Source organism: Gopherus evgoodei, chromosome 4 (genome assembly GCF_007399415.2).
Source record: "Gopherus evgoodei ecotype Sinaloan lineage chromosome 4, rGopEvg1_v1.p, whole genome shotgun sequence".
Taxonomy (NCBI): Eukaryota; Metazoa; Chordata; order Testudines; family Testudinidae; genus Gopherus; species Gopherus evgoodei.
This window is the reverse complement of record NC_044325.1, coordinates 75,641,705-75,654,205: the sequence shown is the minus strand read 5'-3', so window position 1 is coordinate 75,654,205 and position 12,501 is coordinate 75,641,705. Positions and strand designations below refer to the sequence as shown.

Here is a 12,501-nt window from a genome sequence, read left to right as displayed (position 1 = left end):
AGCCATTGGTCCAGCTCTGCAATTGTTTTGAAGCCTTGTTTATACCTGGGGTTTTTCTGTGGCAGTGTCCTGGCCAGGGCAAGGCAGTTCCTATCCTCTTTGTGTTGGCCTGGCCCACATCCTTCCTGGATCTGTGTATGGGGGGAGTTAGCCACAGATTTAGAAGAGAGGACTTCCTAACAGGCTCCTGCCCTCCTTTCCAGTGTAACTAAGTGTGAACCCTGAAGCATCAACAGGCACAGTCACCTGACCACACTGCACATCCCTCATCCTGCGTAGGGATATATCAGCCCTAGTTAACATGCTGTAGTCTATATCCTGGTCTTACAATGAGAAATGGGGGAGATGATCTCTGACACATCCTACTGGGCCCATCCCTCTCACACCCTGGCCAATTGCTGACAGAGTGTGGCTCATCCACTTATCTGCAGTTTCTCAGACCTCATAGAAAACCAGGGTTGGGCCTGACAGCCTTCCTATCCCTGGGAATATACTAGAGGTGCTCTCCGGGGTGCGGAATGGTTTAGCCCCAGGCCTGAGCTAAAAGCTGCCACAAGCACCAACAAATCTGCTCTCCTAGCTCGCATGATATCCTTATCGATAAACTTGGCAAATACAATTTAGATGGGGTTACTATGAGGTGGGTGCATAACTGGCTGGATAACCGTACTCAGAGAGTAGTTATTAATGGCTCCCAATCCTGCTGAAAAGGTATAACAAGTGGGGTTCCGCAGGGGTTTGTTTTGGGACTGGCTCTGTTCAATATCTTCATCAACAACTTAGATGTTGGCATTGAAAGTACGTTTATTAAGTTTGCAGACGATACCAAACTGGGAGGGATTGCAACTGCTTTGGAGGACAGGGTCAAAATTCAAAATGATCTGGACAAATTGGAGAAATGGTCTGAGGTAAACCAGATGAAGTTCAATAAAGACAAATGCAAAGTGCTCCACTTAGGAAGGAACCATCAGTTTCACACATACAGAATGAGAAGAGACTGTCTAGGAAGGAGTATGGCAGAAAGAGATCTAGGGGTCATAGTGGACCACAAGCTAAATATGAGTCAACAGTGTGATACTGTTGCGAAAAAAGCAAACATGATTCTGGGATGCATTAACAGGTGTTGTAAACAAGACACGAGAAGTCATTCTTCCGGTCTACTCTGCGCAGGTTAGGCCTCAACTGGAGTATTGTGTCCAGTTCTGGGCACCGCATTTCAAGAAAGATGTGGAGAAATTGGAGAAGGTCCAGAGAAGAGCAACAAGAATGATTAAAGGTCTTGAGAACATGACCTATGAAGGAAGGCTGAAAGAATTGGGTTTATTTAGTTTGGAAAAGAGAAGACTGAGAGGGGACATGATAGCAGTTTTCAGATATCTAAAAGGATGTCAGGAGGAGGGAGAAAACTTGTTCACCTTAGCCTCTAATGATAGAACAAGAAGCAATGGGCTTAAACTGCTGCAAGGGAGATTTAGGTTGGACATTAGGAAAAAGTTCATAACTGTCAGGGTAGTTAAACACTGGAATAAATTGCCTAGGGAGGTTGTGGAATCTCCTTCTCTGGAGATATTTAAGAGTAGGTTAGATAAATGTCTATCAGGGATGGTCTAGACAGTATTTGGTCCTGGCATGAGGGCAGGGGACTGGACTCGATGACCTCTCGAGGTCCCTTCCAATCCTAGAGTCTATGAATCTATGAAAATCTCAGTGTCTCAGATTCAGCCCTGTCTGTATGCTGTAACTGCTAATTGAGTGTGTAACCAGTCAGTGGCATACTTTGCTCTGAAGCCGGTTGTGACCACAGAACAAGGTCAATGCTCTGATAGTGACCAGGACCGGCGCCAGTGTTTTTAGCGCCCTAGGCGCATGGCCATTTCACCACCCGGCGCGCTGCTCCCGCAGCTCTGGTGGAGCTGCCACAGGCGTGCCTGCGGGAGGTCCACCAGAGCCGCGGGACCAGGGGACCATCCGCAGGAATGCCTGCGGCAGGTCAACCGGAGCCGCCTGCTGCCCCCCCCCAGCAAAATGCCGCCCCCCAATAATCCTGGCGCCCTAGGCGATTGCCTAGGTCACCTAAATGGAAGCGCCAGCCCTGATAGTGACCATAGCTGCTAACCGTGTGCTGCATTTGTCAGTGGACCAGGCTCTTGTACTGTTATTTTGCAGAGTGACTGAGACCCCCAATCATGCCTGTGTAAGTTGTTTGGCTGGTCCTCTTTTCTTCAGCTCTCTGTGTGGTAGGACATCCCAGAGTCCATTGCCCCATGTACTTAGTCCTGCTCTCTTTGCATGTCCTCTGGGTATTCTGTCCCCTGCTGCCGCACTTTGGGGTAGCTGCGTGGATTTTCTCAGAATGCTCTGATACCAGTACAGTCAGGCAGCCTGGTGAGTGTGACTGTGCAAACACATTTGACACATGGCTGTACTGTGAAAAAGGCTGCTGTGCCACATCAGTGGAGTATGCCATGCACAGGTCACAAAAATTCCCATGCCTTAGGCAGACAACACCTTACATTCGGTCTGAGCTGGGCTGAACAGTATACAACTATGGACCAGGTGGGAAGGAGGGCCTCCTCTCTTCTGTAGATCTGATACTGAATAGCTCTGTGCCATAGAGTCCTTGAACTCTGTTGTGCATGGAGCCTGTTCCCACCTGGCCACACTCTGCATTGAGTGTTTTGTTGCTGCTGTTTTCCAGGGGCTCTGCCAGATAAAGGAGACCTGCTTCTCGACCCTCCCATGGATCAGGAATTGGAGAAACTGTAAGTGCAGTTGTCCAGAGTGGGAAGGAAAGTGGCAGATCTAAGGCAACATGATGGAAGCCTGGGTTTGGGAGCTGTCCCCTTTCCTCTCACCCTGCCGTATGACAGTGGAGCAGTCCTTCAGCATAGGCAGCAAAGGCCCTTTTGTGGAGTGTTCCTAGGTGTAGCAGATTAAGTTGTTGGGATGGTCTTCACATGCAGAGAAGAGACCTGTCTGCAGGGAGACACAGAGGCAGTGGAGAACCCCAAGCAAAGGACCTTTTATTGTGGAGGATCAAGTCTTATGCAGTGGTGAAAATAGCAGGACAGTTGGGGTAGTATAGGCTGTGACTTGGGGAGAGGGACCTAAGAATGGCCATACTGGGTCAGACCAGTGGTCCATCTAGCCCAGTATCCTGTCTTCTGATAGTGGCCCGTGCCAGATGCTTCAGAGGAAATGAACAGAACAGAGCAATTATTCAGTAATTCATCCCCTGCCATCCAGTCCCAGCTTCTAACAGAGATTTAGGGACACCTAGACCAAGGGGTTGACCTATTGAAACATGAGGAAGGAGTCACAAAATCAAAACCCAGACAGGGTCCATCTGCCAGGTGCCACTGCAGAGTATTCCCTGGTCTGCTGTAAGCATCTCTCTTCGTGTTAGAGGACTAGTTCTGTGAGATCAGCTCTGGATCTGTGATCCTATCCCGGGCTTGCTCCAGACCAGCTGCTGGGTAAGGGGTGAATACGACAATCTTGGCCACCTGGGGTTTGTCATTTCTCTTTCAGACTATCTCAGGTTTCAGGGCTATCCATCTCCACTCCAGCCGGCTCCAGTGGGGATATTGCCAACCTACCTACCCGCCGCTCCCCCTGGAAACCTCTCCACCACTGCCAGAAAGTGAATATAGAGAGCGATGGCTCCACCGACGAGACAGAATCCTCTGAGAACTAATCCTCCTCCTGGCTCCCCCTAGACTGATGGGGATGTGGGGGAACAGCACCTCATTCCAGATGCTGAAAAGTGATGGGCATTGCTTCTGAAGATGGGGCCCACCCATTCTGCACCTGCATCTAGGTACAGGTACATCCACACCATTACCAGGACCACCAATCCCATCCCAGCCAAAACAAAACCATTCTATCTCCTAATTAGCTGAGGCAGCTCTCATTCAGGGGCCACTTCCAGTTTTAGAGTTATGCTGCCCTCTGCTGGCAAATCAGACAAACCCGTGGAAGAATGCTCCCGGAAGACCTCTCCACTCAATCTTCCTCTACTCAAAGAGTGGTAAGAAATTCTCCTACTGTTGTTCTCACTCTGGTGCAGTTGGACAGGTGCTAGCAACAGTGGGTGTTTTGTTGTGTAACTGCTCAGACCTGGTGTAGACAATCTGGTGATTAGAAGCTGGTCTACACTAGTGCTTTTACTATAATTACTCCTGGCAGAGCTGCACCTGTGCTAGAACAGTGGGAGAAGTTCCTAAAATTAGAAAAGACCTAGCTGTTGTCCTCTTCACACCATCTGTGTTTTCTCCTCAGAGGAGTGTCCAAGAGATGCCAAAGTAAAAGGACACAAAGTTTCAGTTAACAAGTACTACACCATTGTAGTACTCATGTTGTAGTTGGTAATATAGATGTATGGCTCATCTGTTGTATTAGTTTATCCTCTCGAAGGACTCTCTCTAGATTCTGTCTCCCTGGGACCACCCTCTCTATAATTACATCATCTAAGGAGAAGAATACAGCATATAAATTCCCTGGCCACAGACCTTGTGGTCCACAAACATAGTGTCCTAGCTGCTGTGTTAGATAGGATGGAGTGTTGGGGGGAGGGGGAAAGCAAGGGTGAGAGTTATCTTCACTAAATCTCAGTTACCGGTAGTGAGAGTGCAGGCATTAATATAGCAGCAGTGGCGTCAACATCACTTGAATTCTGCCCCTACAAGAAATAATCCCCCTCCCTTATGCATTATTACTGGATAATCAGACTATTATGGAACTGTAGCAGTTTGGTCTCCACTGCCCTGGAGGCCTAAATGGGGGGAGCAGAGTTTGGCGTTTCATAGTTTGCCTTGGTCTGCCCCACAGGCCAGTTGTCCCCCTGGGGTTTCACTCTCCTGATTCTCAGGGAGTCTTTCCCCCTCCCCTAGGTTTGTGAGGTGCAGAACACCTGGGAGCAGTTCATCTGAGGTTTGGAGCTAAATTGGGCAATGCTACGCAGCCAAAAGTTAGGCTCCATTTAATTGGACCAGAATGGACTTGGCCCTACAGCAATCTGTTATAAAAAGAAGCTTGCTCAAATCCTCCCCTGCCTGTGCCCCTGCACCTGCCCCAGCTGAGAAGAGCTGGTAGGTAGGGTATTTATGTATTGTAATTTATTTTATTTAAACTGCTGTAACAGTCCTGTCTGTCTTTGAGTAACTACACCATCCAGGGAATAAAGCACTTAGTGCAAGGTGAATACTAAGTCTGGGGCTCCCACTTTGCTGTGTCATCTCTGAAGGAGTCAGCACCCTCAAACACATTAGCTGTTGCAGCTCACAGCATGGTGTTTGCTGAATGGAGGAAGGTGTCAGAACACCCAGCTAACCTAAGTGATAGTGTATAACCTGCAAAGTGGCAATAAAGGAGCCAACGTGTGTGGAGATCATGTTCCCAAGGAGAGCAGAAAATATGGGAGGGTGTCCACATTCCCTGGCTGTGCAGTGTGAACAGTCTTTGGACTATTCTCTCTGTGTCAACTCGATACTAGAGAAGGCCCATGTCTTTCGCTATATTCTGTACTGGATGAAATGCACTGACAGCGCTCAATAAACATACTTCTGAATACCAAAACCTTGTTTAAAAAACCAGGTAGTTTCTGAGAACAATGTACTTACCAACCACGTATAAACTGCACACAGTTAAAAGCAAGGAAGACATGAGTAATTAAGGGTCTTACACTTCCTATATAATAAACACATGATTCTTATCCAGCACAAAGAGTTGCATTGTTCATCACAAGAACCTTAACTCTGACCGATAGATTGGTTTTAATGTATAATTTCTGTTAGCTCAACTCTGGCCTGGTCCACACTACACAGTTAAATCGATTTAAACAGCGTTAAATCGATTTAACTCTGTACCCGTCCACACTACAAGGCACTTTAAATCGATTTTAAGGGCTCTTAAAATCGATTTCTGTACTCCTCCCCAACGAGAGGAGTAACCCTAAAATCGATATTACTATATCGATTTAGGGTTAGTGTGGATGGAAATCGAAGTTATTGGTCTCATTCCTTTAATGTAGCTACCCAGAGTGCACCGCTCCGGAAATCGATGGTAGCCTAGGACCATGGATGCACACCACCGAATTAATGTGCCCTAGTGTGGGCGCATAAAATCGATTTTATAATATCGGTTTTATAAAACCGGTTTTAGTCATTTCGATTTTATGCTGTAGTGTAGATGTAGCCTTTGGTAGCTACAGATTTAAAGGCGGCTGCGTCATTGATATGGACACATATAGGGCCTGATTCATCATTACTCTATGGCAAGAGCACAAGCAACCTCCCTCTGTCCCTACAGTGGCCCTAGCTCTACTGCAGGGATGAATCTGCCCCTTATCCTTTTGTTTTGTGTTATGCATAGGTCTACAATGTGTTTCTATTCAGCGCTCACTAATGAAAGACTAATTTTGAGCCTGTATTATGACGCATTAGCCATTCCAGCAAAACCACCATTAGCTGCTGGTATGTCGCTCCACAGGGCCTGCCAGAACACTCTGCACTGCCTGACCACAGCTGCCTCAGATACTGCATGAGTGCTTTTCAGCAGCTCCTAAGGAAACTTTGCTCACCAAGCTTGAGCTCAGCATTCACTCTAGCCTCCTTTTTGGGGGTGGGGGAATGCTCTAAGAAATGGTGACAGTATATTAGGGCTTAATGTGCTTTCTTCTGGGAATTATGGGAGCTTCCCTAGCGTTTGATCCCTTTTCCCACAATTCCCCTGCGTTCCCAGAAACCTTCCAGAAACCACTGCTTTAGTGAGCTGTGACAGGGACTAGACCCCCCCAGAGGACAGTGTAGTAACTGTTATTCAGTACTAGCACCCAATCAGCCTTGGTGGCATGGACACCCTGACTCTAGTGGTACCACTGAGGCTAATCCACAAGCTTAGGTCTCTAGTAACCACACAGCCAAAATCCAGCTCTCTCTTTCAACTCAGGCCCAAGTTCTGCTTTGCTTCAAATACCCTGACTTACTGGTTCTCGTATAGGATGCATACAGAGCAATTGTTGCAATACCTAGGAAGACCTGAATGTTTTCCTCTTTTCAGCATTCTGATGAATCACTTCACACAGCATGAGCTGCATCCTTAGCAGGGGGTGCAGGTGGGGGGGGTGAAGGAGATGTCTCAGGCAGGGAGGAGGAGAGATTCAGCATTGTTTCATCAACAGGGTCAGTGTGAGGCAGATGCCAAAGTCTTCAAATACGCGTCCTGGGCATTCTGACCCCCACTACCACAGAAGGGAAGAAGATCAATGAAGAGCCATGGGATTTATTTTTTTAGGGCATGTTTACACTTCAGTATAAATCCATGGTTCAAACTCAAGCCCAAGCCTAACCTCCCCTTTCCAGCTACATGCAAATACTAAGCCAGGGCTCAGAGCCAGCATCCCAGGGCCCCATGGGAATGGAGGCGTCCAAGCCTGAGTCAAGCCAGGATCCAGGGATCAAGCATTTTGCTTTGCAGTGTAGATGCAGCCCACCCTGAACTCATGCACTAGGGGTTATGTCTACATAGCAATGTAAGTCCAAGGCTAGTACAACTGAAGTTATCAGACCCAGAGTTTGTTAACCTGAGGCTTGAGCATCTCCATTCATTTGTAACTCCAGGTTAGGAATTATTGAACCCTGAGTCCCAGCCTGTGACTCCAATGTCTATACTGCATTATGGGGATTGCCTGGTCCAACCACCCATATCCCAGACTTTCTAGTCCCTCCCAAAATGTGGCTGCTCTAACCGTTCACTCATGGTGCAGTGTGAAGAAAACCTGGACTGGCCACCAAACTTGATTGTACAGAGAACAAAGGAAGGAAGCCTGTGGGTTTGTGGGATACTTTTGGCTAACTCCCAGAACACTAGGCCAGTGGGCAAAGCAATAGGGCATAAAGCCTAGGTCTCCACTTGACTCAGGCTTGGACCCTCCAACCCTGGTTCCAAGCTACTCCTGGGAGAATTCTGTGCCAAAATTTTTTTTTTAATTTGTGCTCAGTATTTTAAAATTCTGCTTATTTTGTCAAAATAACAAAACAGTCACATCTGTTTCAATTATTTTGGTAATTTATTTCAAAATACCTGTCAGCAAGTATGTCTGTAACAATATAGACACCAACAAAAGATTCAGGACATGTTTTTGACAAATTCCTTACTAGGCATATTAATATAGAACTTTGAGTAATAATTAATTTAAACTACAATACAGAAACATTTCCCGCACCCCTCAGAAGCAGTGCAATGGCTTGGGGGAGTCAAGGGGAGCAGGGTCACAACACGGGGAGACTTGCCCTGCTCCACCAGCCTGGCATTCCAGCCAGGGAGCAGGCAAGACTCCGTACCCCAACCCTGCTATGCTCCTGCCTCAACCAAGCTTCACAATCATCATTGGTGAGTACAGTATTAAATTACTTAAATGATTTAAAGTGTATACTGTATATGTATATAATGTCTTTTGTCTGGCGAAAAAAAATCCCTGGACCCTAACCCCCATTATTGACATTCATTCTGATGGGGAAATTGGATTCACTTAACATCATTTTGCTTAAAGTTGCATTTTCAAGAACATAACTAGGCCCATTAAGTGAGGAGTTACTGTATTCTATATGGAAAAAAAAATCTGCAGGGTACATGAATGCCATGTAGTCCAAGCCCTGAGTTAGCATGATCTGTGCGCAGATGGATTGGGGGAAATTAGGTTTGCACCTGAGTTTGAACCCTGGCCTCTCCTTGCAGTGCAGCCACCCGTAACACACACATTCCGCAACCCCACCATACAGCTATACTGCAGTCAAAGACTGTGGCTCTGCCAGGGCTGGCCCAGGCCAGCTGACCCAGGCTGGGGGCTTGAAAGCTGCAGTGTAGCTATCGAGGCGTGGGCTGGAGCCTAGGCTCTGACCCCCAAGAGGGGGAAGGTCTCAGAGCCGCTACCCTGCACTCTTGGCGCCACAGCCCGAGTCAGCTGAGCCAGGGGAGCGCAGGGGCTCCCTTAGCCACAGCTTAGTAGACGCCGATGGGCCGGGCGCTAGCTCACAGCTGTGGCGCCACTGGGCGCCAAGAATTCCCCGTCCACTTGCCGCAGTTACTGGGCTCTGGTGCGTCCTGGGCGCAGCCCCAGAGCAGCAAGCTCCGTCCCCCTCCCGGCTCACGCGGCGCCACAGTCACACCTGCGCATGCGCAGGGATGGGGCAGCTGCCGCAGCAGCCTGACGCTGCGTTCGCGCGCGCGCCCCCCCCCCCTGCCCCGGGCAGCGCGGCAAGGGCGGACGGGGAGCTGGGGGCCGGGCGGGCACGTAGGGAGGGAACAAAAGCTCCGCTCCGGCCTCGGCTCGGGGCGCCCCTGGCTGGAGGTGCCGGGACCCCCAGCAATGGCCCGCGGAGAGGAAGTGAGCCCAGGCCAGGGCTTCTCCCACATCACGTCACCACCTTCCCTCACGCTGGGCCCCTGCTGATTGGCCACGGGCCTCCTTCCAGTCCGCAGAGCCTCCCGTCCTCAGCTGCCAACCTCCTGCCCCTCTCAAGGGGGCCTGGACCAGCCACTTGGGCCTCTGCCTTTTCCCAAAGCTGGTTTGTCAGCCACATGCCAGACTTTGACTGGACCTTAGTTAGCACAGCAGAGCCCACCTACAACGTCCAGTGGCACCTCAGCCCCTACCTCATCCAATGCGCCAAGAGCCACAAGCCTGACACCTGCTACACTCACCCCCCCAAACCAGTACTCAGAATTGCCTTAGCACTGCAAGGCCCTGAAATTGGCTCTGAAGTATCAGCCTAACTCCTACTTTGTGTAGCTGTTTAAGGGGATTTTTCTGACTCTCCCCACCCTAGTTAGTTTGCAGAGACTGCCAGGTACACTGTCTGACCATGCTGATTCTTCTGCCTGCCTCCTGTTACAACTTAAGGAGCAGCAGCATCTCTTATTAAGAAGATATGGAATTAAGGGGAGCCTTGTGAGGGCTCCACTGCTGATTCCTTTAGTTTAGGCCCAGATATCTCCTCTTCTATCTCTGGCCTAGAAGTTTCCTCTACCAACTTCCTCCCCCTTGAACTTTAGTTATCAGGTCACCCAGGCCACTTCAGGCTGTGTCTCGGGCATGCTTTTCTTACAGGCCGATGCTGCACAGCTACGCTCTCCTGCTGGCTGAGGTGGAAGCAGAGAGTGACTTCCTCCTCCACACTTGCGTGGAGGTATGTTCTACAAGGGCATGGGGTATAGTGCCCAGTAAGAACTGAACATGGGAGGGAGGGGTAGAATTGGTGTCCGAGGCCAAATGCGGCAAAGCAAATTAGTTAAAGACAGGAGAGACTTAGGGTTTTTTCTCATGTACTACAATGGATTCTGCTTCCCACCTCTCCTACAACTCAATAGAGAGCCCTCCGGTCACACTGTTAACATTAACACATTCATTTGATGTCCTGGTGACCCAAGGAAGAAACTTAATGTTGCTGAAACCCAGAGTTTGTATTAAAAAAGACAAAAAAAAAAAAAAAAAAAAAGAAACCAGAGTCACAAACCTAGAGATTGAAGACCTCCAGAGAGTTCAGACCTAAGCTTCAGAGTGACAGTATAACTCGAAACCTCTGCACTGGCAGCAAAAGGAGCATTAACACATCGGGTAGATCTTTTCCCTACTGAATTACGGATAACTCAGTAACAAATCTATAGTTCAGTTTAAGTGCAAAATTCAACTCAAAAGGGATTCAGTCTTTTTGTTATGTATGCAAGATACAGAACATCCCAAGAATTACAGCAGTCTGAGTAAGGAATGAACTTCCTGAGAATTTACAAGTAAAACTCTCAATTAGCTTAGGAATTAAACTTAATTAAAAATGGGTCCTTCAGAAATTTAGCGATCAAAACTTTTTGCCCCCAATAATGACAGACTCTACAACTATCCCTATAATTAAAACTCACTGAAATCTTGAACCACAGCTGAATTTGAATATTTTCTTTTAGGATTAATAGTAATTTCCCCCCCATTATTCTTCATAGCTGAAAGTTTCTCCTTTGGCAGAGAAGCATACAATGGTCTCCATCAGAATTCCAAAGAACTGCCCTTTTTTCAAAATGACTGCCATCTCCCATTGTTCGTAGACGCCTGAGCCACAGTGGCTCTCAGCTGGTAGCCATTTTGAGAAGGGTCACTCATTGTTGTCAAACAAAACATTCCTTGATGTTAGCTGTGGCTTCAGTCCCATTGCTGGCAGCCATTTTGAAACAAGACAGTTCTGCATGATGACCTTTACAAAGAACAGCAGCAAATATAGACACCGAGCCTAAATATTTTTTCAAAAGTTACACACTGCAGCTGATCCCTTAACAGATAGGGCAGGAGAGAGGGGGAAGTTGAGGTAGGCATGTGCACAGGGTAATATGGGAGATGGCAAAGGGAGGAGAAAACTGGTGTGCACACACAGGAGTGTAAGGAGGTGTGAGAAACAGTGGGAATCGAGAGGACAGCAAGGAAGGGAAAAGGGGGGTAAAGAGTCCAGATGATTTGTGTTGCTCTGGCAAACCAAAGCAGCTGTAAACCCAGATTAATTGAATCAGCTGCTGTGTTGCCTCCAGAGGGTGCCAATGAATCAAGCTATAAAAGTTAGCCTTAAATCATTTTTGACTTCATATTTTCTATTGATTAGAAATAGCACATGGTAACATTGAGTTTGTTCAGTGGTCACATATTACACCAGGCTGGCTCATGTCATAACTTCTATAGGCCAAGCTCATTGCACACATCAGCAGCTCCTTGCATTGTTCCATTTTCCTCCCAAGCTCCCTGCATGCCATCCTCCCATCTCCCTCTATTTCAGGAACTCCCTTCAACCCCCCTCCAGGGGCTCTGCACCCCATCACTTCACAGTACCCCAGGCCCCTATTCTCCTCCACCCCTCAAATTCTTATCCTACATTCTCTTTCAAAGAGGATAGACAGTGATGTGATGGGGATATTAGTATGATGGAATGTGTTGAAATGCTCCTAGTATGTGTAGACAATTAGACACCTGGATGAAGCTAAATGGCCCTACTAGTCAGATGCCAGGAGCTTCATGCATCTCCCTTGTCCCCTTTTGCCCCTTCCACTTTACTGATTCTCACCAAAATCAGCAGAGGTCTGCAGATGGATAGCTAAAATAGTCCCTGACATTTTGGAAGTGATCAAATACAGCAACCAAAAAGGTTACCATATTACATCTAAACATAGAAATACACTCAACACCAAGACCTCACAAGCTCAGTCAATACCCCTTCCCCCAACCAAAAGCTACAATAAAATAAATTTAAGGTTGAGCACAGATCAGTAATTTACCCTAAACTACATTAGAGGAATATTATAATCATCCCAACCTAAAGAATTATAAACTCAGGACATTAATGTAGTGGTTAAACTTAAAACCTAACTCTGATGTTCCAGGGTTTAACACACTTGGTTTTGAGATAAACTACATTAAAGGGATGTTGTAATTATTCTAAGATACTGTTCTAAACTCTCAATCTTAGCTCC

The 12,501-nt window shown here is 47.5% G+C and overlaps 1 protein-coding gene across 3 annotated transcripts in view; it reads left to right on the top strand.

The window, feature by feature from the left end:
* Positions 1-5,203, top strand: part of C4H11orf49 (chromosome 4 C11orf49 homolog) — a 155,329-nt gene extending 150,126 nt beyond the window's left edge. For 2 of the 3 annotated variants that reach the window (XM_030559900.1, XM_030559899.1), the window contains 2 exons: positions 2,699-2,762; positions 3,532-5,203. In XM_030559900.1, the coding sequence (XP_030415760.1) occupies positions 2,699-2,762; positions 3,532-3,697 (230 nt within the window). In that variant the 3' untranslated portion in view covers positions 3,698-5,203. The remainder of the gene's footprint in view (positions 1-2,698; positions 2,763-3,531) is intronic. The other variant, XR_004000039.1, reaches the window with a different exon arrangement.
* Positions 5,204-12,501: the final 7,298 nt, after the last annotated feature.